At 39.3% G+C, this 27,296-nt stretch overlaps 1 protein-coding gene across 1 annotated transcript in view; it reads left to right on the top strand.

Moving 5' to 3' along the window:
- The first annotated feature begins 217 nt into the window (after positions 1-217).
- Positions 218-27,296, top strand: part of nampt2 (nicotinamide phosphoribosyltransferase 2) — a 29,161-nt gene continuing 2,082 nt past the window's right edge. Inside the window, exons 1-10 of the mRNA XM_079242879.1 lie at positions 218-269; positions 6,171-6,306; positions 6,477-6,580; positions 6,672-6,800; positions 11,322-11,480; positions 11,559-11,689; positions 11,777-11,999; positions 14,609-14,728; positions 19,618-19,758; positions 22,319-22,444. Of these exons, the coding sequence (XP_079099005.1) occupies positions 222-269; positions 6,171-6,306; positions 6,477-6,580; positions 6,672-6,800; positions 11,322-11,480; positions 11,559-11,689; positions 11,777-11,999; positions 14,609-14,728; positions 19,618-19,758; positions 22,319-22,444 (1,317 nt within the window). The 5' untranslated portion in view covers positions 218-221. The remainder of the gene's footprint in view (positions 270-6,170; positions 6,307-6,476; positions 6,581-6,671; positions 6,801-11,321; positions 11,481-11,558; positions 11,690-11,776; positions 12,000-14,608; positions 14,729-19,617; positions 19,759-22,318; positions 22,445-27,296) is intronic.

The raw sequence follows: 27,296 nt of genomic DNA, 5'->3' as shown, positions 1-27,296 counted from the left end.
CTGCTACTTTACCAGTGTTGAACCACAGGAACAGCGTTCTTCTTAAAAAGCACAGCTAGGATTTTATTTATTCAATTTTAAGGTTAATTTTTCTCGTTTTTTCGGGCCTGGGCTTGTCTCCTTTAACTCCTTTTTCTCGCTGTGTTTTTTCGGTTACAAGTTGCGTGAAGCGTACGGAGACTGACGTGACGTTTACGTTCATTCATTCACCCACAACAACAATGGCGGCGCAGGACTTCAATTTCTTGCTCGCCACGGATTCTTACAAGGTGAGTGCTTGTGTTTTCTGCAGAAACCCCCTAATTTAGCATGTTCTTTTCCTGTTTAACATACACACAGAGATATTCAGAGCTGCAGTCAGATGTGACGTGGACACAACGGTGTTACATCGCACTTATAAATAATGACTTTTAAAAACTGAAAGTGAAATAATGGTTTGCTGTAGTTGCTTTAGATCTGGGGGAAAAAAAATAAGTCAGAGCTTTAATCAGAGCTCAATCCGTCTCCACAACTCCAGCTACACACGTTTGTGTTTCTGTAAACATCAACAAACATTTGCATTTCTAAACGTGTCGTGTTTTAGCTCCACAACTCCACTAAAACATAAACTGTATCTGCTCACATTGTTCCAGTGTTTCCCTACCTGTCCACCTATTATCACATTTAGGATACTGGTCCATGGGGAAACGTTACTGGGATGTTGTTAAGCCAAATTAAACATGTAAAACTCTCATTGGTGTATCTGTTCTGTCATTTACAAACTATCATTTCAGTCTCTTGTAATGTGTTTTCTTAGGTGAGGAATTCATAATGATAAAAACATATAATCTGACCCACACCATGAATCCATGCCACATAGAGTTCAGTGTAAGGTGTAATAGAGCACTTCTGGGACGTGGAGGAACTGGAGATTCTCCTCATGGATGTGCAGCTGACAAATCTGCAGCAACTTTGTCATGTTATGCAAAAAGCAAAGCAGCCAGATGTGTTATGCGATGCTCATACAGAAGTAATGTAAACTGGATGCATAACTGTCTGTTCTGGTTAAAAGTAAAAGAGAGATTCACTGCATCATTGCTCATTTTAACACAGAATATAACTATCACTAAATTGCCCAGAGTATTAATAGGGCTGTGACACTATGCTTTTGTCCCAATTCGATTCAGATTTTTTGGGTGTCGATTCTATTAAAATCGTGATTCTCACAATTTTTCGATATTGCTAATTTTTGTAGATTAAAAACAAAACAAAATTAAAAAAAAGTATAAAACTTTTTTTTTTTTTTTTTTTTTTTTCCCCCCCTCTTTATTTTTCCTAATTTCAATGAAGGGGGGGGGGGGGGGGGGGGGGGACAACACAGTAGCCAGACCATCATTCTGCTGCTTTAATGCCCAAGAAGGCAAGTAAAAAGATCAATAAAAACAATAAAAATTACAAAAAATTTTATATTGGATTATTTAAAAATAAATCAATTTCTTTTTTGTTAAAAAAAAATCGATTTCAAAATTGTGAAGCAAAAAATCCCGATTTTTGATTTTTTGATTTTCCCACCCCTAGTATTATATTAAACCAGTCCAGACCTGCTACGAAGGGAAGGCTCATACTACACTAAAGTAAAAATAAATAATGCAAAGGAAAACCATATTGTACACTGCCTGAAAACATTATTTACGAAAACAAAAAATCTTTTTACAGTTATTTAAAAAAGGCATTTGATCACAGAACAATGCATAGTTATTATGGAAATAATGTTAATATGAACTGGGTCCTGTTTTGGGTTTTTTTTTTTTGTTGTTGTTTGTTTGGTTTAGTTGTGTGGTTGTTTTTGTGTGTTTGTGTCTTTACTTAATTAAAATTATTCACTGATCATTGTAAAATAGCATGAATATTTTATATGGCAGTATGCTGGATAGACTACAAGGAAGACCAGCTGTTTTTAACAGCCAATGGAGATCTGAATAAATGAAATGAAATCATTTCATCTTCAAGCAAAAATCTGTGCAGAATGTTTCCAACACATTGTTTTATCAATGACACCAAGAATTAAGGTAGTCCTAAAGGAAAAGGGGGGTCCAACTGTGATGTTTAGAGGCAACTCTGTGAATAGTCTGTTTTTGCAGTGTCTGTCCATCTGGTGCCACAGCCAAGGTGCTGATGGACTGAAATTCAGTGGAAATGCTGAGTCTCATGCGTGGGAGGCTTTTTTTCTTTTTCTAAAGCTTCCTGTGACGATGCCTTGTGCTGTATTCATGTTGCTGCACATTCACCCTAAGTTCTACCTCAGAAGAGACCCTACAGATGTAGGGAATATGATACATGCTGGATTTGTATGCAGTGTTGAATATAAATATCTGTACTCTGCAGTATCTGATTACAACAATATTTGAAGGTTAAAGAAACCGTAATAATTTTTTCATATTTCAGCACAGCCCTGATCTAATAAATATAAGAGGTGTGTCTGCTGATCCCGTGTCTGTGCTATACTGTTATTCCCTTCTGCACACAGTTACAAACTACACAGAAAGTACTGTAGTTAGTGAAACAGTTTCAACATAAATAACATAGTTTTTTTTTGTTACACTCCATGTCACTTTGCTGCTTTATCACAACATCTTGCTGTTGCCTGGCTCACATTTCCATGTATCATTTTCTGTTTACTGGCATTGATGAGTTACATTTTTATTAATGCAGGTGAAATATTGAATGTGGTTGTAATCAGTGACTTATTGAACACTTATTTCCATGTGATTGCCACAATCATTACTTCCATATGAAGTCACTGATTTGATAGCAGTGCAGTGTAAATATCTGAACAGGCCCTGGATTGCTTTGTAGTTGGGCTGTGATGATGTGCTTTTTTGTTTTGATTCGATTTTAGATTTTTTTTGGGTGCGATTTGATTTAAATTGTGATTCTGACTATTCTTTGATATTGCTGATTTTTGGTGACTAAAAACAAAAAAAATGTACACTAGTAGTCATTTTTATTCATTAAAAAAAGCACAGTAGCCAGACCATTATTGTGCTGCTATAATGCCCAACAAAGACAAGTTTATAAAAAGAAAAACAAAAAAAAAAAAAAAAAAACAATAAAATGACAACAATTTTATAATGGACTATTTATTTTAAAAAAAAAAAAAAAGTTTGTTTTATTAAACTAAAAAAATCTGTTTTAAAATTGTGACATTTAAAATTATTTAATTTTTTTTCCTTTTTTCTATTCGATTTCCCACCCTTATTTTGTACTGGAAAAGTTGGATCCCAGGGTCAAAAAGGTTGAGAACTTCTGGTTTCCAGTACTGGCGTGTGTGTGTGTGCGTGTGTGTGTGTGTGTGCGTGTGTGTGTGTGCGTGTGCGTGTGTGTGTGTGTGTTTTTTCTGGGCAGGCTTTGCTGGCATATACAGGAGCTGTGCTGGGCTCCAACCAAATGTCAAATGTCACTGTTACATGTCCGATAAAGGTTTTCCCTCCAGCCAAATGGCAAAGGTCTCCATGTCAACCAACTGGTCTTTTCATTAGCTCCAACGACCCCTGAAAACAAGTCCAAAGCAGCAGCGCAGCCAGGAGGATTCCTCCACTGTGTCTGTCATCACAATTGCATAATGGAGACTGATTTTGTCCGTTGTGATGAGCTCATCTGAAACCCAGCAGGGTTACCAGGTTTACTGCACAACACAAACAGGAAAATGCCTGGAAAAGCCTCGTTTCAGTGAACCTTTCTATCAGCAGCGTCTTACTTCTGTACAGTCTTCCATAAAGACTCTCTGTGGCGTCTCCAGCTGATGGTGGTTCTATGGACAGCTGTGGAGCTTTCAGCTTGTTGAAGTAAATAATAAAAACTCATGCAATAGTTGCTGCATAAGTTTGCTAGACATGATGTCAAGCAGTGATGGAGCAGCGGAGGAAGCTGACATGTAGCAGCGAACAGGGATTTAATGGAAAGGAAGAAGATCCAGTCTGTCAGTGTAAATGAATAAAGCTGAATGAAAAGATGGTGGTTAGACTGGTCATTACTAGCTTCTGACTGTCTGAATCTGCCCATGAGGTTTGTGTGGCGTGTCATATTGTTGATACAGTCTCTGTCAAGGTTCATATGGCACCTTGACAGTAGCAGAAGCTCTAAAGTGGACAGTCATGTTCTCATGTTTTTGTTACATTCCCATATAAATTGCTTAGGGTTTGGACAGTTTTGTTTTGAATGCCAGTGCTTGGTGGACTCTTCTAGCTGAGTTTCTCCTCATCATATTGGTATGCTACATGTTAGGATTGCTCCTTCCTCGTATCTGCCAACATCAGTACTGCATCTTGCTGCCGCCTTTACATGGGACTGTCATCTAGAAGAGGTAAATATGATTGTCTAAGAAACTGTTTCTTACGTCGCAGAGGAAACCAGAAGACATAATGCATCTTACATTCTGTAAATAAAAATGAAGCCTTCAGCTGTTTAGGGTTCAGTCAGAGAAGAGTTCTTCTTCAGATTGTGTGGAGCAGCTGCATTATGTCTGGTTTGTGTTGCAAAGCTCCATTCTAATCTAAAGGCTCCAGTCAGGATTTAGATTTGTGATTGTCAAGTTTTCGTGAGATTTAACATAAAGTCTTCCCAAACTTGAAAAGGACTTGGCCAACTACAGGTTAGGGAGAGTCAACTCAGACAACGACTTTCTTAATTTTCTTTTCCTCCGTTTACTTATGACCACTATGGCCTCAGGTTGAAAACCTTTACAGTGCAAAAGAAAACACAAATATAAAAATGACTAAAGTTATCTATAGATATAACATACAGAAAATATGTTCAAATAAAGTTATAAGCATCAATATTAACAAGTCTGCATTCAATTAAACTTTATTTGTATAGCGCCATTTCACAACAATGTTGTCACAGGGCACTTTACATACACAAATCAACATACACATCATTTCTAGCCAATTCATACATATCCTATAATAGAAACCAACTGATTGCATCGAATCATGACTTCGATCCAATCCCCCATCCTGAGCTGCACGCGGCGACAGTGGGAAGGAAAAAACTCCCCTTTAACAGGAAGAAAACCTCCATCAGAACTCGGCTCAGAGAGGGCAGCCATCTGTCTCGACTGGTTGGGGAGGAGACGACAGGAAAGACGGATCAACATGTAAAACTGCACTTATTCAGGAAGACCTGCGGAAAAAAGGAGAAATAAGTTAGAGACGGCAATACTGGCAAATATTTATACATTAATACATTAGAGTAATAGAGTGAGGTACTTCTCAGTGCATCAGGTAACATCCCCATTGCTACATAAGTAAAGGTTGGCTAGACTACCCATAACTATAAGAGCAAAGAGCATAACCTGGACAGTTGGGTCCCGTACATGCAGACTCCAACGCAGGAGATGCTCATATCCTAACTATAAGAATCATGGAAAAGGAAGGTTTTCAGCTCCATCTTAAAGGTGTGGAGGGAGTCTGCCTCCTGAACCCACGGTGGGAGCTGGTTCCATAAGAGAGGAGTCTGATAGTTAAAGGCCCTTCCTCCCATAGTACTCTTTGAGACTCTGGGAACCACCAGTAAACCTGCAGTCTGAGAGCAAAGTGCTCTATTTGGAATATATAGAAGATATAGATATCTTTTCTGTACAATGGAGCTTGGTCATGGAGAGCTTTATATGTGAGGAGAAGAATTTTAAACTTTATCCCGAATTTAACAGGGAGCCAGTGTAGAGAGGCTAAAACTGATGAAATATGATTTCTCCTGCTAGTCCTCATCAAAAACCGTTGCGTGCCGTGCCACATGATGTTGCATCTTGAAGCTAGCACAAGAAAGAAAAAGCAGTTAACTGTATCCTAATAATTTCTTTACATTTAGCACCAAGCCTCTGAACTAATAACATTCAAACATAAAACTGTTTTCCCACCAGTAGCTTCCCTGGAGATGGCTGGTACTTTATGTATTCCCCTTTTCTTCAGTCCTATTCCAGATCCAGGCACCTCAGTGATAGTTTGCACGTTTTCTGTATTGCTGCTGCAGATGAGAATCTTAGAGTCAGCTTCCTGTTTCAAAATAAGGTTCCGTTTTCCAACTTCAAAATAAAACAAGCTGTCATGTAGAAACTATCATCACAGTTATGTTTCATTTTGGTTCTCCGGCTTTGCATGTGCATTAACCACAGAATTTTTCATGTCTTACAGATCACACATTACAAACAGTATCCTCCAAATGTCAGCAAAGTCTACTCCTACTTTGAGTGCAGGCAGAAGAAAGGCTCCCCTCTCAGTGAGGTGGTGTTCTTTGGTCTTCAATATCTGCTCAAGGAGTACCTAACAGGTATGTTCTGTGATCTTGGGAAGGAATTAACAAGTAGAGGTGTGGATGTAACATAATCATTTCATGACTGCTTGATGTGTGAAAGTTCACCTGCCTGGATCATCATCTTCAGGAACGGTGAGGAATTCATGTAATTATAATTAGCTGTAATGGTTTTGTGGTTTCTGCAGGGCCAGTTGTCACAGAAGAGAAGATTCAGGAAGCCAAACTCTTCTACCAAATGCACTTCAAACAGGCGGTGTTTGATGAGGATGGCTGGAGGAAGATCCTGGAGGTATGCAGAAATGCTTTCACTCACCAGTCTGTGCAGAGTTTGTCAGGGAAACGTACGTAGACTGAAGGAAACGCTGTTTTTCTCGCGCCAGAAACACGATGGTCGTCTTCCGATCCGGATTAAGGCTGTGCCTGAGGGCAGGATCATTCCAAGAGGCAATGTGCTCTTCACCGTGGAAAACACAGACTCAAGCTTCTACTGGCTCACCAGCTACATTGAGGTAAACTCAGAAAGGCTTTTCCTTTGTGATTACTTCCATGATGGAAGTTCCTGTTATTTTTACAAGCATAACCAAACCGTGTCGGGAAGGAGGTAGAATACAATAAAAGAATAAAAGCAAGCACTGACTAACAGCAGCTGCTTTGTTCCAAATGACGTGACAAAGCACAGACAGCTTGTTGGAAACGCAGCTAACGCCTCAACCTGCAGTTTAACAGTTGTGTTCTCCTCATGTGGCATAAGTGAGGAAATTCATAAAAGAATGAAACTTCTAGTTCAGTTCTTCCGTCCTCCTCCATCCATCCTCATATGGTATAAAAATGCTTTCTAAAGCTGCGGGGAGTCCACTGGTCAATACAGTAAGGAGCAATCACAATACGACAGAAATGTCCTAAATTGTAGAAAATAGATTCTGCTCTTTGAAGAACTTAGAAAAAGACATGAACAGTTTCCTACAACACCCCACTAAAATTATTTCCAAGTTTTCTAAACAATAGTTTGATTTTTAAAAAAAAAAAAAAAAAAAAAAAAAAAAAAAAACCAACAAAAAAAAAAGATTTTCTTTTGTCATCAAATAGAGAAACTGTCTCCGGTTTATATCAGTTGCTGTTTCATTCTTGCCAAAACCCCAAATCAGGTCAAATTCACTTCTGCAGAGTGGGGAAACATTTGATGTGACATTAAAACAACTTCCAAACTAGTAGATGGTAGCGTAATACTTCCTAAAATTCTTCTTGGAGCGTACAGAACTTCTTCTGGACAAAAATACAAAAACCTAAATGCTTCAAATCTTAGTTGGCATAAAAGACAGAAGTCTGTAAGTTAGTTTGAGAAATCATGCAAACATTGCCCCGTGCCTGTCAATGTATCTGTTAGTCACAGAACTATGCTATGAAATGAAATTAATGAAATGAAAAATACTTTATTAATCCCCAATGGGAAATTCAATAATTTGCTATGCTATGCTATTGTCATTTAATTAAGTGATACTTCAGGCTGCTGTGAGTCTAGTTGAACACAGGTGCTGCCATGTAGCACTAGAGGAAGTGCAATTCTTTGATTTTCATTTCCCCTCTACAACAGTACCTTTGTTTAACTACAAGAACATGATGTTATCACACAATATTGTCTTAAGCGTAAAAATGATGCAGCTTATTCAGTTCTGAGCTGTGTCAAAAAGCTGGACAACTCTTATAACTTATTCTGACGTGTAGAAGAGGTAAGCTAAGTGTGGAAATACTCCTTTGAAAATCTGAGTTTTTAGCCTGCTCCCAAAAGTAAATAAGGATTCAGCAGATTTGACAGAGTTTAGCCTGAACCAAGAGCTGTTGTGTGTTCTGCCAGATTGTGCCTGATTGTCCTGAAGTTGTAGAAAGCAAATTGGCAAGACTGGGCAGCTGAGTGAATCTTAAAGGTCAGCTGGTTGACTACTGACATCAAGATTCTGGGTAAAAGATGTAGGGATAAGTGGGATGGAATTGAACTGCACACTTATATGTGGAGGTAAGGAAGTATTGATGGGACAGACAATAAGCTCGGTCGTAGACAGATTTAGAATAAGGTAGTGATCCATGTGGAGATATCAGCAAGGCAAGCTGATACTCAGTGAAACGGTTGTGTTGTCAGTGGGAAGGAAAAGCTAAGTGTCATCTGCATAGAGGTGGTAAGAGAAGCCATGAGAGCTAATGAAGCCACCGGGTGAGGAGGTGTTTATTGAAAAGAGAAAAGGACCAAGCACCAATCCCTGAGGCACCCCTGGTTTTCAACCATTGCAATCTGGACACATTTTCTCACCAGGATACTCTAATGGATCTTCCCGTCAGGTAGGATGTGAACCATAAGACAGATCCTGATAAACCAAGCTCCGAGAGTGTGGAGAGGAGAATCTGGTGGTTGACTGTGTCAAAGGCAGTGGACAGGTCCAGCAGAATAAGGACTGAGGATTGGCCAATCAGCAACTGACAGGAGAGCAGTTTCAGTAGAGTGGCCTTGCTTAAACCCAGAATAATAAGAATCAAACAGGTTGTTGTCATGGAGGAACTGTGACTGAAGACGCCACATTCTAGTAGTTTTGACATGAACCAAAGCAGTGAGACCGGCTGGTGGTTTTCCACCTGGGCTGGTTTGAGTGTGGGTTTCTTCAGCAGCGGGGTAAAACAAGCTTGTTTTACTGCAGAAGGAACGACACTAGATATAAGAAAGGAGCTGATAATATGGGTTACTGCAGATTTGATTGTAGGCAAAATGCTCTCAGGATCTCAGAAGGAATAGGATGGTTTTGACTGACTGAACCACCGCAGTAATGTCTTTTTTTATACAGGATTTTGCTGAAAGTCACTGCCTCTTTCTGCTTGTCCTGAGCCGTAAACAGTGAGCATGACCTGTGCACTCGACTATTGTTCGATTGTAGATAAAAGTGCTAACGACAGTCTGACACAAGCAATGCAAATAACCACCCGAAACCAAGACAGAAACTCAAGCAGTAACTCTCCTAAACTGACTGAACCACCAACAAATGAAATCAGTGCTTGTTTTGATGAGAACGGACGGCAGTTGGCTTCGCCTTCCTGGCTGCCAAAAGAATGACTTTGACAAGCTGGAAAAATCAAAAGCCAAATTGTTTCTCTATTGGAAATGTGGCTATTTGAGGTTTTTTTTTTTTTAAATCCTTTAGGCACAGAACAAATACCAGAATCATTATCTTTCTTTTTTTATTTTATTAAATTTATTAAATGACACTTGGTTCAGATATGAAGCCATTTTGCAGCAGATGTGGGGCATATGTCACATGTACTGACTTGATCTAATGTGAGTTGGTCAGTTAAACCTGCTTTACTAGAGAAATGTATGTTTGATTATATCTTGTGCAAACCAAATGAATATATCCAGAGTAACAGGACATATGGCCCTAATCAGAGTCAGTGGGTCCTTTGCTGAATGACACTCCCTATCTCAATTATAAAAGCAAGTAATTCAGGAAATTATTGCCTTTTTTAACTGGTCATGTCCAGCATTGTAGCGTACAGAATGAGGATCTGACTTCTTGTGCTGAAAATTCACTTGGCCAAGAGGAACTTTATGGATTCAAGGCTTCTCCTAATACTTAAGTATTGTTCTTTATTTTTATATCAGTCTGTAGCTGGATTTATGTATTAAAACTAGACCTGACAAAGGAGGGTGGGCGAAAGGACAGTAATCAGAAGAGGATAAAGGGAGTGAATGGAAGAAAAAGCAGACAAGTTTACACCATATAGAAACCAGCAGTATTAACTGTTCAGTTGCAACAGTTGCAACACCTGTAAGGACACTGGAAACCGCCCACAGTATCTACAAAGAAAAACAAAGCTGACAATCATCCGGAGCACGTATAAAAATACAGACAAGCTGAGGAGAAAAAAAACCATAAACGAATATAGCTGTATTTTTTTTTTGTTTGTTTCTTTCAAAGACTTTTAAAGGTTATTTAAACTTTAAAATGAAGTTTTAATACAATATTTTATTAAGATTTATTTTAAATTGCATCACATTTTCATTTTACGTACAACTAAAACTGGATGTTCATTAGAGCTGTGTCGCTATGCTTTTATCCCGATTCCATTCAATACCGAATTTTTTTTTTTTTTTGTTTGTTTGTTTTGTTTTGGGTGCCAATTTGATTTAAATTGCAATTCTCACAATTCTTTGATATTGCTGATTTTTGTAGATTAAAAACAAAGAAATGAATAAAACTTTTTTTTTTCTTTTTTGCTTGACATTTTTTTCCCATTTCAATTAGAAAAAAAACCACAATAGCCAGACCGTCATTCTGCTGCTGTAACGCCCAAGAATGAAAATTAAAAGATCAATAAAAATAATAAAAATGACATAAAAAATTATAGTGGATGTTTTGGTTTTTTTTATGATTTTAAAATAAATTAATTCAAATTCTTTGACAAAAAACAATTGAGTTTTAAAATTGTAAAGCAAAACAATCCCGATTTTTGATTTTTATTTTTTTATTTATTTATTTTTTTTATAATTCGTTTTTCCCACCCCAAATGTTCACCATGATCAGCATAGGGGAAACGCTGCTAAAAGACATGGAGAGGAACCACAATTATCACTAAAATAAAATAACTATTGTTTGATGACTTTCACATTTAATGTGTTGATTGATTTATTGCTTTTATTTAAGTGTCATACACCTGCATTCCCAGCCCACTAAGCTGACATGACACTATACTAGCAGGAAAAGCCAGAAGACCAACATGCAAAATATAAACTTATCACAAAAACAGTTGCACTAAAAGAAAAAAATCATTTTTGATCTGGATACAGAGTGATCTGCGCAAGTTTCCATCCGTTTTCCAGAAATCTCACCAGAAGATACATTTCATGTACACTGGAAGCTACTTCCAGTTTTGAGAGAAGTTTTAAGAGAAAATTAGTTCCAGCGTCCAGGATTTCAGTCTGCATGTGCACATGCTTTCTGACACCTTCTTTACTTTTACTTCTGAGTCAAACCTCTCCCTGTCGGCTGCAGACCATGCTCGTCCAGATGTGGTATCCCATCACAGTCGCCACCATGTCCAGGGAGTTTAAGAAGATCCTGGCCAAACACCTGAAAGCTACCTCGGGGAATCTGGAGGGCCTGGACCTGAAACTGCATGACTTTGGCTACAGAGGAGTCTCCTCTCAGGAGGTCAGGAAGACTTGCCGTCTTTCGATGCTGGCCAGGTGTGATCCAGAGTGTCTGATCATTTTCTGTTCTAATCTCCAGTCTGCAGCGCTGGGTGGAGCAGCTCACCTGGTTAATTTCTGCAGCACCGACACCGTAGCTGGAGTTCTGATGGCTCAGCGATATTATGGCTGTCCAATGGCTGGCTTCTCCATCCCGGCAGCCGAGCACAGGTTTATGATAGATGCACACTGAGATTTATAAATAGAGTACAAAACTAAATCCGTGTTGACTGCTGCCCTCTGCTTCCTTTCATCCAGCACCATCATCTCGTGGGGCAGGAGCAGGGAGAAGGATGCGTTTGAGCGAATCCTTGAGCAGTTTCCGGGGCCGGTGTCGGTGGTCAGCGACAGCTACAACATCTTTAACGCCTGTAAACACATCTGGGGGGAGAAGCTGAAGGAGCGAGTGATGGAGCGCAGTGAGGACTCCTGTCTGGTGATCCGGCCAGACTCTGGGGACCCTGCTGAGACCCTCATTGAGGTAATTAATGAGACTGGGAACCTAACTGTCCTGAGAAGGCCATTTTGGATTTGACCTTCCCATCAGTTTGAGTCTCATTTGTTTCATTTTTCCTGATTTTTAACTCTTAAACTCCATACTAATGTCCAGTCAAAAGCAGCGAAGGATCAAGTGAGCAGAAGGCTCTGTGTGTGTCTGAAAGGAAGAAAATTAATGGTCCGGATGGCTGGAATGAAGCCTGGAAGATGATTTTGATGCACAAGGGAGCCAAAAATGTGGAGGATAGTAGGGAAATGGGAGTATAATTCCATGGCTCTCAAAGTTTTTGAGCTACAACTCCAAAAATAACATAGGTTGGGGTTTGTGACCCCACCACCGCAGGGTGACTGAGCTGTTAGTTGTGGGATCTATCAGATCGTCTTGCAGCCGTCATATAAAGTTAATGTTGGAAAACTGGAAGAACCTTCTGAAAAGAAGAGGATAAAGTGGTTTTTGGTGGCTCATCAGCTTCATGTGCTTAAATAATGTCAAATTCAGATCTCTAAAAAGCTTGTATAACTTTGTGTTAATGTGACAGTGTGTTCAATTTCACAGATTTGTCTCTGTATTAATGGTTAAATTTTGACAACCCTGGTAAAAATCCATAACTTATTTTATAAATGTAGGCTACGGTATATCATTTTCATAACCATTATCAGGCGACCCTATAAAATGACCTTGTGATGCCATGGATGTCCCAGTTTGACGACAACTGGTTTAATTAACTGTAAATGGCAAAAAAAAATATAAAAAAAAAAAACAACTGGAGGGAAAAAGTGTAGAAGTATAAATATTTTCTGCTGTGATTTTGTTTCAAAACCAACATTTTTTCTTCTGAAAGCTAAGACTTGAGAGAATGATGTGCAGATGAAGCTTGGTCACTGCTGATCTGTGTGTTATTTCTGCAATCTTCTGTCTGCAATTTATTCTGTTTCTTCTTTATGCTGCGATATCTATCGATACGTTCACGTTACATCATTTTAGCCTCAACTAAGGCTGTGCTGAAAAAAGAGGTCTTGATGTTAGGCAGGATTGAAACAACAAAAGTAGGAAAAAAAAAAATGCTTGGAATTGTGTTTTACACGTAGCATCGGTGTGACATTGTTTAAATGAGTTTATTAAAGCCTGTCTGAACAATCTGCATTTCTACGTAAATCTATAAATGTCATTTGAATCAACAGCGTCTCCAGAGGCATTCATGTCGTCCATGTAATGCACTAACAAGCTCCCAGCATCCCAGACTTGTCACAGTTCAGAAATGTCACAGAGCAGGACACAATGGTCCATTAAACTGGGTTCAGCGAAGAGAAGGCAGTGGCAGTCCTCTTCATTCAGCAGTGGCAGAAAAACAACCTGCCTCATCCTGCTGCTGCATGTTCATCCGGTCTGTCTGTGTGGAAAGTTTTCAGGATTTAACCAACCTTTACATAACAGTCACGGTTAAGCTTGGTGATGTGACCAAAATACATATTTTCTAGAAGCATTTAGTATTAAATTATAAAAAGTTCCTATTGGACTTGTGATGGACTGGCGACCTGTCCAGGGGTGTACCCTGCCTCTCACCCAATGATTGCTGGGAGACTCCAGCTTCCCTGCAACCCTGATATGGAACAAACGGTTAAGAAACAAGAATGAATATATTCTTATTGATCAGTAGATATTTGCTTTCTGCCTGATGTCCAGCAGCTTTTCTCCTGCTGTCTCTGCTTTTCCAGTCAGTTTTTCCTCCAATGCAACTGAATCCTAATAAAGCCTCTTATTGACTTTTTTGCTGTTAATGGTGAATCAGAAATAAAGGCTAAAATACCAAAGTTAACCCCTTAAGGTTTTAATATATTTACTGTTGTTTTAAAAAAACAAAAAAACAAATAAAAGCTGTAAAAAATCAGGAAAAAAAGAAAAAGAAAAAGGCTCAAATAAAACATGCAATTATGGATTGATAACTAATTTCTAACATATTTGTGTCTGTATATGTACTGTGTGTATGTATGTTGACTTTGCATTACAAAGGGAATATAACTGTGCAAAATGAAATTCAATGAAAATACTTTAATATACACAATATAATATACATAATATATAATCTGATATAATGTGATATGACATGGCATAATATAATATAACTTATAATATGATATAATATTACAATATCACATAATATATAATATGATATAATATAATATAATGTGATGTACACAAAATACACAATGTGCAGCATAGTATTGGTGCGGTTCCAGTCATGGTGACAGGAGTTGAAATGACAGCGATAATGTGATGGTTGGAGTCGATCAGCAGCAGATGAAATACTGAGTACAGTGGTTGAGGATGATCCAGGGTGGGAGGCAGAGAGGGAGGAGGGGTATTGAACAGAGTTCAGTATCCTGACAGCCGGGGTGATGAAGCTGTTCAGCAGTCTGTAGAGAGGCTCCAACACCTTTCTCAGGAGGCTGAAGTGGAAGTGTGCAGGTGTCACCAGCAATGCTGATGGCTCTGCAGGTGTCGAAAATGTCTTTGGTGAAGGGAAGTAATCTGTTTTGTTTTATTAAACTGCTCTTAATTAACATATACCTGACTTTCTACATAACTTGTAGGTTATCAAGATTCTGGAGGAGTGTTTTGGCTCGACTCTGAACTCGATGGGATACAAAGTGCTGCCATCTTACCTGAGGATCATCCAAGGGGACGGCATTGACCTCAGCTCGATGGATCAGGTGAGGAGCTGTGTGCTTGTTTTGAAGCTGGAGGGTCATTTTAGTTCAGGGGCCATGGTCAACACTGTTTTAGCTCGAGTGATTTTGATAAGTAAAATAACTAATGCTTACTAACTAATTGCTAAAATACCTAATGAAGTATTCTGTTAGAAAACATCAGAAACGGCCTGACATTTCTGGAAAAAAATAAGTGCAGCTTTATCAATATTTAGCCTCAGTTACTTATTTTTACATTTTCTGATTATCTTTTATTCTAATTTATTTTGTATTTTTATTCTACATATTTATGCATAAAAGTTATAGAATTGATCAATATTTACAAACAAATATTAGCAGGGGTGCAGATGGGCTTATAAAACTGGAAGGGGGGGGGGCCAAGCTGTCAGCTAATGATTTTAAGTCAATGAGTTATTTTTTCTGTAATTTGGGCTTTAACTAGCGCTCATTTTAGTAAAAGTCAATGGACCAATGGATTGCACTAAAAAGTCATTTCTTATCTGAAATCATGGATGAAAAATGAATGTCCGTAAAGACCTACGTGATCAACACTGGCCATGATGGTGAAGCTTTTATGTCTGAAAGTCCAACCAAAACTTCATGCCTTGTACAAAATATGTTTAAATTAAACATTTATGTATAAAATCTGAAGTGTACAACAACATATTTACATAAATGACAGAATTTACACCAATACTTTTATTACCATGAACATACTTCTTCAGTCTGTCGAGCTTCTCTTGGTGAATATACACAGCAAGGCCATTAACCCTTTCTGAGTCATGGTTGGGCACAACCATGTTTTCAGTCTGTGTAACCCACTAAAACTGCCTCAGTAGATGATATGGACACCACCATCTACAGTCTCACTTGTGTCTCTACCTACTCAGCCACGGACTTCAGGCGCATTTCTTTCAAAGCATGCGCAGCATCTGCAGTTGTCTTGACCTTGTACTTATTTTTAAACATGGCCTCTTGGACTTTCGAGTCGACCTCTTTCAGTTCAGGATATTTGTGAACTACTGCATTATTAGCAGTGGGTGTCAGGAGTGTGGTTTCCAGTTCTTTCCATGTTTAAACCTCTCATGGGGCTTTTCGACTGAGCTGGTTCAGAGCCAGACTTACCTCGGTTCTTTGGCTTTTGACTGTCTAAGCACCGGTTCCTGGTTCTCAAAACCGGTTCTATCCTGGCACCAACTCTTTGCTTGTTGCACCGCTTCACATTGTGTGCATCAGCAGCTGGTTGCGGGGTTACCTGGCCAAAATATGAGTGTTGAAAGATTTTTTTTCTTTTTTTTGGTTTAGAAAGTTTATTTAAACATAATGACAAATCTAAGAAAAAAAGAAAAGACAAATAAAACATGACAAATCGTCCAAAAGGAGTGGGTGGAAACATAAGCTTATATATATATATATATATATATAATCCCACCCCAGTGATGAAGCGATATAATATCAATAACAACAATAGTAATCCATTAGTGAAACAATAACAAACCAGTATTTTTTTGATACCTGTATAAATATACTATTATCCTTTATATGTCATCATTTTATCAAGTAGAATGATGGAGTAATGCAGACATAATAACAATAATAATATTACAACAAATTAGGTTAACAAATTTTACAGAAGATTTCTGGGGACCAGAAAAAGGAGCATCGGACAACCCAAAAGAAACCCACATTTCCAGATCCTGATTTCTGTTCTTGGTGACCGACCGGCAATGACGAAGCACCGACCAGACGCTTTCGGTCGAAACCAAAACCAGTTCTTTGCTAGCAGCAAAGCTGAACCACCTAAGCACTGACTCTAGCACCAGCACCGGTTCTTCTTTGGTCGAAAAGCCCAATCAGTAATCTGTGTACCTACTGTGACTAGGACCTGATAGAACTCTACTTTAGTAAAATCCACAGCTGATCCAGGTGCATAAGCAGAAGCCTGGTATGCAAAGTAGAACGACTGGTTATAGAGATAGATTATCACATATATCCTCTGACTCCTTAAAGACTACCTCACAGTGTTTCCTTTGAATTTCAAGCTTTTTTGGACCACAGACACTGCAGACAGCTTGCCCGCCATTGTCTGAGTCTTTTCCTGGAGAGACGTGTTGAGAACCTCCAGTTCACTGATCACAAAGCGAGCAGAAGTCCCAGTACAACACAGCCCTGTTGCAGTCAAGCCCTCTGCCCTGCTTGCAGTCTTCTCATCATGTGCACCTATTGGCAAATCTTACCAGACAAATGTTCAGAGGTCATGTATACAGTCAAGTGCACGAGGCTGAGCAAGCTTGTTGTAACACACATAAGTACTTTCCAGCAACCATATTCAAAGCTCCATCACATGCCCAACCTCTGAGACCCGAAATTGGCAAATTCAGTCTCAAGAGAACTTCTGAAATGATCCGTGTTTTCACCTGTTGTAGAAGTTGTTTTCACACAACACCAGAAACATCCCCTGTGCCATCCATAATAATGGAATACTGCCACACTGGTAAGGATGTCATCTGCAATTTTCCTGATAATTAATGAAATCATCAAATTGATCTGCTCATTTTGGCAATCCCAAGATGTGTGCGCCAACCTTTTTGCAGATAACCACCAACTAAAAGCCATCTTCAGCTTTGCATTTCAGAAGCTGGTCAAGGTTACCTTGATGGTTTTCCTGCCCTCTAAAGGCCAGACTGGTTTTCATATGCAGCAGGTATAACAGCCATTTTGTGTCCCTCCATGCATGGACTTTTTTTCAAGTGCTTTTTTTGACCAACTTTTAATCCCCGCTTTGGAGTTATAAAATATCCAGTATTTCACATTATAATATGAACTAACTCACACACTGCAGTTGAATTTCTAAGGAAGATGCACAAGATAAAGAAAGTAATGCAAGGCCCCTCCTGTTGACATGTTTTAAATGTAAACATAAAATATGAACCCTCGTGTTGAAAAATTGTGAATTATCTTTATTAAAATATTAGTTCATATTGTAGTTTATATAATTAGAATATTAGTTAATATTGTTTTCTTAATTGATCCTTTTGGCCAGATTGGGATCTAGATCTGGTCTCTGAGCCATATGTTTGACACCCTTTTTTTTCCTCTTTTCTCTGCAAGCTGACATCCAACTTAATTTTTCCTGTGACTTCACTTGGTAAACTATTTGTTTTTTTTAAAAAACATAAAATATTTTAATTTAATTTTAAATAAATTAAAATAAAATAAATAAATTAAAAAAAAAATAAATAAATAAACCTTTTGTTTTTCAAAATTTCATGCTCTTATTTAATGCCTGTCACAACCAAAGTTAAAATCTTTTTCTGCAAAACAAGGGTGGTTTATTAGTTTTTTCCATGTCTGTATATTAAATTTCACAGTGTCGGGGTTCTCTTCTCCTGTTGAAGCCTTCTGAGCTCGAAGAAAGGTCTTTACTTCTTATATTATTAGAGAAAAAGTCAATTTTTAACGCAGCATTATTAGACTCCATTTGCTTGTTTACGTTACATTAGTAAAGTTAATTTCCATTGACTTTTAAACCCGAGAAGCTTTATTTTTCATCAGTCTGAACCCTCTTAGACTAACAGAAATGATCTTCCAGGCTCCCTGAAGGATTTTCCAAAGCTCTTCTTTAGACATTTGCTGCATTTTGTTTCATTCTCTGTTCTAACAAAGTGCTTTCTTCCCTGCGCTGAGTTTAGAAAAGCCCCAAATAAACTCCAAATAATGGTTGTGGTTAAATTACATCAAGCTGATGTTGTACAATCATCAGTTTGGAAAGAAATCAACATGAGGCCAATGTTGTCATGAGGTACATGGATACGTCTGAACCTGCAGAGTTGTAGCTTTAGCAGAGAAACATTGTTGAGCTTCCAATCACACATTTTAGAGGCGTCGTCTTTCTGACCAGCCCATCTGAGGTATGAGGAGGCGACAGAAACAACCATATATCACATTTAACTGATATCATACATCTATGATAAGCAGTTTACTTTTTTTAACTAAGGCCTAAAAGAGAAAATGGATCGTGGTGGTTGCTGATTAAGTCAAAGAAATTAAATCTGTTTAATATTTCAGTTTTATTTGTACAGCACCAATTCACAACAAAGTAATCTAAAGGCACTTTTATAGATGATCTGATACAATTTCACCCTTTCATGCATCGCGGTTTTATAGTGGACACATATTCACAAACTTTTTTCTTGGATATTCATTAATGAGGATGGTATTTTTATAAATAAATCACATCAGTGGATGTTAGTGAGCCATTCAATACGTTTCCACTCACTGGAGAATAAATAAATATACGATACTATTAAACACAATGTAACTATGCAAGTTTGCCTTTGCGATAAATAGGGACAGAAAATAATAAAAGCTATATTCTATGGAAGATTTACAGAATATAATTATGATTATATGCTATTTTATAAATATTTTGTAGAATACATTAAAATAAATAATGATAAATTCTAAATATCACTAATATGCAAAAAATGTCATTGCATATGTCTGTAGATGGGGAAAATACTGTATTAAAAATGTTGCATTGTTTTTTATGAATTCATGTATTAATTGAAGTAAATTCTTAATAGGATCCATATTAATCGAAGTTGTTATTATTTGTTACTATACACCAGGGAACAAAATATGGAGATGTGGAGAGGAAAACCTCTCTTTTAAGAGGAAGAACCAGATTAAAGAGAGCAGAGAGGAGCCCGGTGTGGCATCATGATGTACCAAAACCAAACAAACTTCACATCACAGGTCTGCACATCCGCTTGTGTAGACTTACAGCGTGCCATGTAACACGCCGACCTATCTGCAGTCTCCTTCATCGACATACAGTTTGGCGTTGCTTCCATATAATAATCAGACGTCTTGCTCTCTGTTTTGTGCAGATTCTGAAGAAGCTGAGCGATGAAGGCTGGAGTGCTGAGAATGTCCTCTTTGGTTGTGGCAGCGCTCTGCTTCAGAAACTCAACAGAGACACTCTGAGCTGCGCCTTCAAGTGCAGCTATGTGGAGACCAACGGCAGGGGGGTGAGTGGAAGGACCCCACCCTGACCCTCCATATCAAGATGCAAACACCCAGTATGAGTCACACTCGTGACGTCACTTGTAGTGCGTCTTGTTGGCAGTTGTAAGGGCGTCACCGTGGTAACTTGTCAGCAATGTGCCTGTGTACGCTGATGTGGCCAAAACAAAGAAACAACCTGTTTACAATCTGTCAGGATGAAACATTGCATTGAAGTGAAATGTTTGTATCTTACAGCCCAGCTTAGGTCCCCCCCCCCCCCCCCCCCCCCCCCCGTGCAACAGCTGCTTTCTGTCATAGGAAATGTCTTACACCACAGTGTTCACTGCTGGAGTACTGGAGCATTCCCAGTAAATGTTTTCATTTCCAGCTCAGTTCAGGTCCGTTCCAGAAAGCAGGTGATGTAGAAACTGTAAATGTAGGGGTCTTACCTGAAGTCTTACCTCAAGTCTGTCACCATGGTAACTAACTCCATGAAGTAAGCCTGCTCGCTGACAGGTTTACCATAAGAAATCCTGAGTTTCTATCCATCTTCTCCACCAGAAGCTGCTACCAGACACTGGTTGTCCGTAGCAACGTGATCCCAGACATTTAAAAGTTGAATTAAGACAATGATTTCCGTAAGGAGGATTTTCTGACCTCTTATAGCAGTGATCCTCCCTTTTAATTCAACAAGAGCTGCACTCAATATGTTAAGACAAGAGGAGAGCAACTTTTGCAAAAATAAAACTAACAAATAAAGCCACACTACGATTCCTGTTACGCTGCCAAATCAGTATCATTCAGCTTTTTAGCAAGGAGTTGTTATCCTAAATATTGCACGCAGTAATGGCATTCTTATTGGCTACCGACGGAGCAGCTCTTTGACGGAGTTCGGTGCAGCTGAAATCAGCCAAAACTGGCAACTCTGACAGGGTCAGTTATGGCTGTTAGGACAGCAGAGTTTCTGCAAGCAGCCTGCAGCTCTTGTTTGTGGAGAGAACTGCAGCATTGAGGATCATTATGACTTGTTTAGATCGCATTTTCAGAAAGCCAACGGCTGCTTCACGAGCTGCAAGTCAAGAGTCAGTGAGGCGCATGCGATGAGGAGCACTGTCTTATAGATTATCCATCATTTTCCTGATTGATTCCTGCTCAAACTGAATTACCGTCACTCACATTCTCCGGCTTTACGTGTCTAACACGACACACTGTGGACCTGCGAAAGTGCTGTGCACTTTTCTTTCTGTGCACAGACCCTTACCTGTAATATTTCAGAGAGACAAGTGTGTTGAATCATGAGGAAAATCCTCACATCCTTTAAATCATAAAATAATCTGCTGCGCTCTTTGGAATGATGATATCTTCTCACCATCCTCTTCCTCCCCTGTGATGAAGGAGATCAGTCTCCTTCAGAATGTGTTAAACTATCCTATGTGGTAAAATCAGAGTACTGAGTACTAATAAATACACAGGCATATTAATACGGACTTCAGGGGGACGTGTGCAGGTAAAACATCCTCTGTTAGGTGTTTAAATTACTGCCTGTAGAAACTGCCACTAAATATTCTCTTTGTAAATCAACCAGCATGAAACTGAAATGAAAGATGTCCAATCATGATCCAGAACAATCTGCCTTAACTTTCTATTTTTTTCCCGTTGGACTGAGCCTAAATAAAACACAGATTTTACTCCAACCCCCAATATTTTAACCCACATGCTCCTGCTTTAATCAGGTTAAATATTCAGTCAGATGGACTGGCGACCCATCCAGGGTGTACCCCACCTCTCGCCCGAGGACTGCTGGAATAGACTCCAGCTTCCCTGTGACCCTTACTTAGGCTCAGCGGTTAAGAAAATGAATAAATAACATTCAGTAAGTTCCTCCACATTAACTCAGGCAGCATTTTTATCCCACGATGCATCTCTCTCCTTAATTCCTCCTGGTACGCTGGCATAAGAACCTCTTGCTCTAATGGGATGAAATAACTGATACAGTTTTTGTCAACAGTTGTCATGGTGACTCCAGGTAAAGGCGGTTCCTGACTCAGAGCAGCTGATCTGGAACTACAAACTCAGACTTTGTTGAACCTGCTTTCTGGAATAAACCTTTCTTTTTAAAATTATGGCCATAAAAAAGATAACGGACCCATTCATCATGTTCTGGGCTGACTGGTCATAGTTTTTTATTCCCAAAAAGATTTGGATTGTTCCTTCTATTTGTTTTGTTTTTGTGTGTTCCTGTGTGTTAATGTCACCTGTTTGCAGCAAATTGTTTGCTTTAGTCACAGAGCGGTTAAAAGCATCTCCAGCTGAGCTCCTTTCAGGTTTCCTCCATGCAGCATGTTGCGCTGGTTCTCTGCTTCATTCTGTCCTGCTTCACAGAAACTGGCATCTCAGAATCTGCTTAATTCTTCTTCTATTCTGGTTTTAGTTGTAGAAAATAAAAATAATTAGTGCATATGCTTCTTTTTATTATCCGTGCGATCTGTTTGTAAATGGTGTTGGTACTATGATAGAGTAAAGTACAGTTCCCTTATTTTTCTGCAACAAAACCAACAATTGAGTCTCATGATTATTTTCCAGATGGACGTGTACAAGCAGCCCGTGACCGACCCGTCCAAGGGGTCAAAAAGGGGCCGATTGTGTCTGAGGAGGAACTCTGACGGCTTCTTGGAGACGGTGGAGAGAGGAGCCGGGAAACCAGAGGAGGTCAGTAGATGTATGCACTTGAAAACGGGTTAATATAAAACACTAAAACAATTTTCCTGGTGTGTTCTACTCTGTTTTTCCTTCTAAGCTGAAAATGAAAGGAAGCAGATTTTGTATTGGAGAAGCTTCTGACCGCTAGTCCTTTACTTAGTGGCAAAGATGACAAAGAATAGTTTTTGTTTTAAGTTAAAACTAAACTATTTTTTTCTTTTTCTGTGAGTTATTTGATTAGTATGACTTTTATTAACATGTTTTATTTTGTAGTCAGTCTGGGACATTGTGGGTATAATGTTGGACAAAAGCTAAATCCCCGTCTTCACCAAAGAGTCCGACTTGGGAGGGGAATGGTAAATGGACTTGTACTTCTATAGCGCTTTTCTAGTCATACAGACCACTCAAAGCGCTTTACACTACTTGTCACATTCACCCATTCACACACTCATACCCCGATAGGCACATTGGGGGGCAGTTTGTCTTGCCCTAGGACACTTCGGCATTTCAGGGGAAGCCTGGAATCGATCCCTCAACTTACCAGTTGAAGGACAACTGCTCTTCCTCCTGAGCTACAGCTGCCCAAGAGGGGAGAGTTTGGTTTGGTAATCCCTGCACCATATATGGAGTACAAGCTGGATAATGATAGATATGTCAGCCACAGTTGAACTTTACTACATTTTGACGCATTACACGCCACAAACATGAATGTATTTTATGGGAATTTTATGTGAAAGACCAACACAAAGACTCACAATTGTAAAGTACAATGGAAATTACACGATTTTTTTATTTTTATTTTTTTTAACAAATAAAAACTGAAAAGTGCAATAGTAGAGATACTTAAAATCCTCCACTTGGGGCAGGACCTCTGTCCCGACCCGGAGAGGACACTCCACCCTTTTCCGTCTGAGGACCATGGTCTCAACATGGTCAAAACCTTTGAATTATAACAAAAAAGTATCAGACAAATCAGAAACAAGGAGGAGAACAGTCTTCCTTCTTCTTGCCATGTGGTTTTAAACAACAAAAAAATCCACCATATATTTAAACATGGAAGCTTGCACTTCTTTGTTCTTATTGTTGTGCAGGACGTGACCATTCTTTAAACCGATCGACAGATTTCAGTGTGTCCAGCTCCACCGTTTAGCTTGGGATAAGTGAAACTGAGACCCCACCAGAAGGGTCCAAAAAACTGGAAGACCGGTCAGGAAATATTCTTTTAACTTTTCTCAGTTTTTGTCTGTGGAAATGGGGAAAAAAATGTGTTCTGACCCGTTTTGTACTGAGCTGGACCCCACTGGTAGAAACATAACCGAACAAAAACTTCTTTAGAACAGGTTTTGAGTCCAGTATCAGTTACCACGGTGATCTGCATCAGTTACCATGGTTATCAGCATCAGTTACTGTGAAGATCAGCATCTGTTGCCAAGGTGATCAACATTAGTTACTATAGCAATTGGCATAAGTTACAATGGGAATCGGTATCAGTTACCATGGTGATCAGCAGATTCCAGCTGAATCAGCTTCATCCCTCTGGAGACTGACTTTCAACTCAATAAAACACTAATCTCACTTTCATTTTTCAGTCTTGGATAAATCCCAACGAAACATTTTAAAATGTCATATCTGATATTTGGTGTAACCGAGATGAGTCCTGTTGTGTTTTCTGTCATGGCCTGAGACAAAGCTGATGTCTCCATCATTACCAACAGCTCCACTCTGCATTCTGTTTTTACTTTACACCGAGAACTTTGTGTTTCTCTCGAACATGATCTCAGCAAAATCACACATCACCTACTAAATCAAATTCTCTGAAATTGAGACTTACATTATTAAACATTGGACTGTGTGAGATCAAATATGGGATAAAATCCAGAAACGTGTATCACTCATTCTGCATCACCACCTAAACACATGGTTTCCCTGGCAACGGACGGCGTACATGTTCTGATGCTGTTTGGTTGCACCATGGCGGGTTTGGATATTTCATGTGATTCTCCATCTAAGAGTCTTCATTCAACAAAACAGCAGAATTTTATTTGGGATTAATGTGGTTTTTGTTGGTGAAACGCCGAGATGTCGTCAGTGAATCAACACTATGGAGGTTTAAAATGTCAACATCTGATTACCGCGTGAACACGGTGAATGTGCTGACTTTTAAAATGACAGCTCATTCAGCCGTTTGACAATCTGACATTTATTCAATGTAAATTAATCGTTTTTAATCGCTTTCTGTCATCGACTCCGTCAATGTCCTGAGTCTGCCGTCTGGGGCGTCATCAGTGGAAATTTCAGACAGTTTCATCCTGAAACTACTCGGAGCAGGGTTGGAGTTCAGTCTCAGTTACCATGGTGATGACTTTCCTGTTGTTATTGACAAATCCGATAGCTCCATCTGCAGGATTCCAACCACAGAGACCTCTTTCAGGAGCCACCGTTGCCTCTGTTTGCTCTGAAGAAATGAGATCAGAGCTGAAAGGGGAAATCTCGTCTCCAGAAGGACTGTGGTATGGAGACGGTACTCCTGCACCTCTGTGGTGGGGCTTGCAGAGCTCAACATTGTTGCTTTGTTATATATTCAAACAGACAAACTTGAAGCACTAACAAGGCCTGAAAAAGAAAACAGAGACTGTAGTATTATGAGCATCCCTGACATCACATACATGAACAGACTATAGAGCCAGATTTACTAAGATCCCAATGTGTGTGTAGTAACTTGCGTGTGTAATCTAGAAATTTGCGTGTGGGGCTGAACCACGGTTTGCAGGTGACTGTGCAAGAGTGATCGTGTAAATGTGCTGCAGGCGCAAACGCTTTTGAGACTCTGAAGGTTTTGGGAGTGACACGAGTTTGGAGAGAAAGCAATCCCCACTGTGACACACAATATCTGTCATTTCCAGGTATGCATGACTTCTCTCCAAATCCATCCTGACTTCCTCCAACAGCTCCAAAATGCTGGATAAGCCAAATGTTTTGATGCTTGTTTCCTCATTTATTTATCCCAAAAATACTCACACAAAAGTGAAAAATGTGTTCTCTTGCTTTGTTTCTGTGTCTCCTCCTTGTGACAATAACCGCAGCCATGTGTGCAGCTATGCACACAGCTTGTCTAAAAGATTTTCATTTTAGGTGCAGTTTCTATCAGCAAAATTGCTCTTAAGTTTGGTGCTAAATACATATATTTACATTTTCTCCTCTCAACACGTATAATAACCTGTGAACGCCTTATATTAAATATTCATTGTTTCAGACATGCTAACTGGATGGAGGCGAGCTATTTTGAAAGATGCAACTCTCAGTGCAAGCTGTCAGTAAATCAGTTTGTACTTTTGCATGTGCACTGAGTTTCCACACGTTTTAGGACCCACAAACCTTCAGTGCTGTGCTTTTTAACTACTGGGTCCATCCTGGACATGTCGCTGTAATAGAGATCTGCAGAAAAGACCTCTAAATGTTGGCTGTGAGATTATTTACATGGAGACTTTACCTGCATTATGCTGTCAACAGTTCATATCGCATTTGGTAACTGCTGCAGACACACTCTGCGATCTCATCAGCTCTGTTGCTAGGCTACGCACACAGCATCCTAATGGATTAATTACAATCTCTGGAGACTTCAACAGCGTCTCCTTCTCTCCAACGTTACCAACATTCCAACAGTTTGTCGGCTGCTCCATCAGAGAGGATAAAACAGACCTCTGCTAATGTTAAAAATGCAAACAGCTCCTCTGTCCTGCCTCCTTTGAGAAGATCTACGACGACCACCTGACAAACACACAACCACCATGTCTCTTTACACTGTACATGTCAGACTCCCATTCCAACTCTGTGTCCTGTCATCTGCAGAAATACTCTGATTACTCTGCAGATGTGGGGAGTATCAGTGATGGAGAAGAAGCTGAGGACAGAGAACTGTTCACTTTGTGAGCTGAAACAATCTCATCTTGAACACTGACAACACAAAAGAGATGATTGTTGACGTGAGAAGGAACGGGACTCTACTAATACTCTACATCCTGAGTGGAACGCAGCACAATCTGCTGAATGCGATGGACATGTCCTCTATGCAACATGCTGAGTGTGTTCTGTCTGAGGCGTCTTAATGCAACACAGAAATATTCAGGAGATCATTCCTGCCTGCAGCCATCACCATCCGGAGGCAATATCTTCTCATTTCATCTCAGTCTCTGCATTTTATTTCCATCTTTACGACTTCGAACATAAAATCTGCTGACTTTAAATGTTGGAAAGAAACCCAGAAATGTATTCTGAGAGCTGCAGAATGAGGCGAAGCTCAGTGTGAGACCTGAAAGTAGTTAAATAAAACATTTGTGTCTGATTGTTCACAGCAGTTAAACTCTCTGGGAAATGTGGACCATGAACAGATGATCCTTTCCTCCAGCAGAGTCAGACTGAGACCGTATTCAGCAGACTTTCTCGTTTCTTTTCTCGACCCTCTGGGAGGAAGATGTAGCTGAAATCCAGACTGAGATCATCTTTCAGTTCTGATCAGTTCTGGTTGCTGCAGGTCAGAAAGCAGCTGTTTGTTCTCTTCAGGCTGGAAGCTGAAGTCCAACATGGAGCACCACCCAGAAACACCTTTCATGAATCCTCCCCTGTGAGTGGAAGACAAGCTGCGAGTTATGTTCTGTTTCATGGTTTCTGCTAAAATGATGCAGTTATATGAAGCTCAGGGATCTTCAGAAGCAGCTTTTAAAGAGCAAAGCAGCTTCATTTGTACTTAACATTTCTTGTACCAAACTATTCAAAGCGCTTCACATAAGTCATTCACAGGAAAGTGCAAAAGAAGCATAAAAATAACGTCCTTTTAAAACAAACTGAAAGAATAAATAGAATT

The sequence above is a fragment of the Telmatherina bonti genome (genome assembly GCF_933228915.1).
Source record: "Telmatherina bonti genome assembly, chromosome: 6".
Lineage (NCBI taxonomy): Eukaryota > Metazoa > Chordata > Actinopteri > Atheriniformes > Telmatherinidae > Telmatherina > Telmatherina bonti.
Note: the sequence above shows the minus strand (reverse complement) of the source record. Positions and strands in the feature narration are given on the sequence as shown.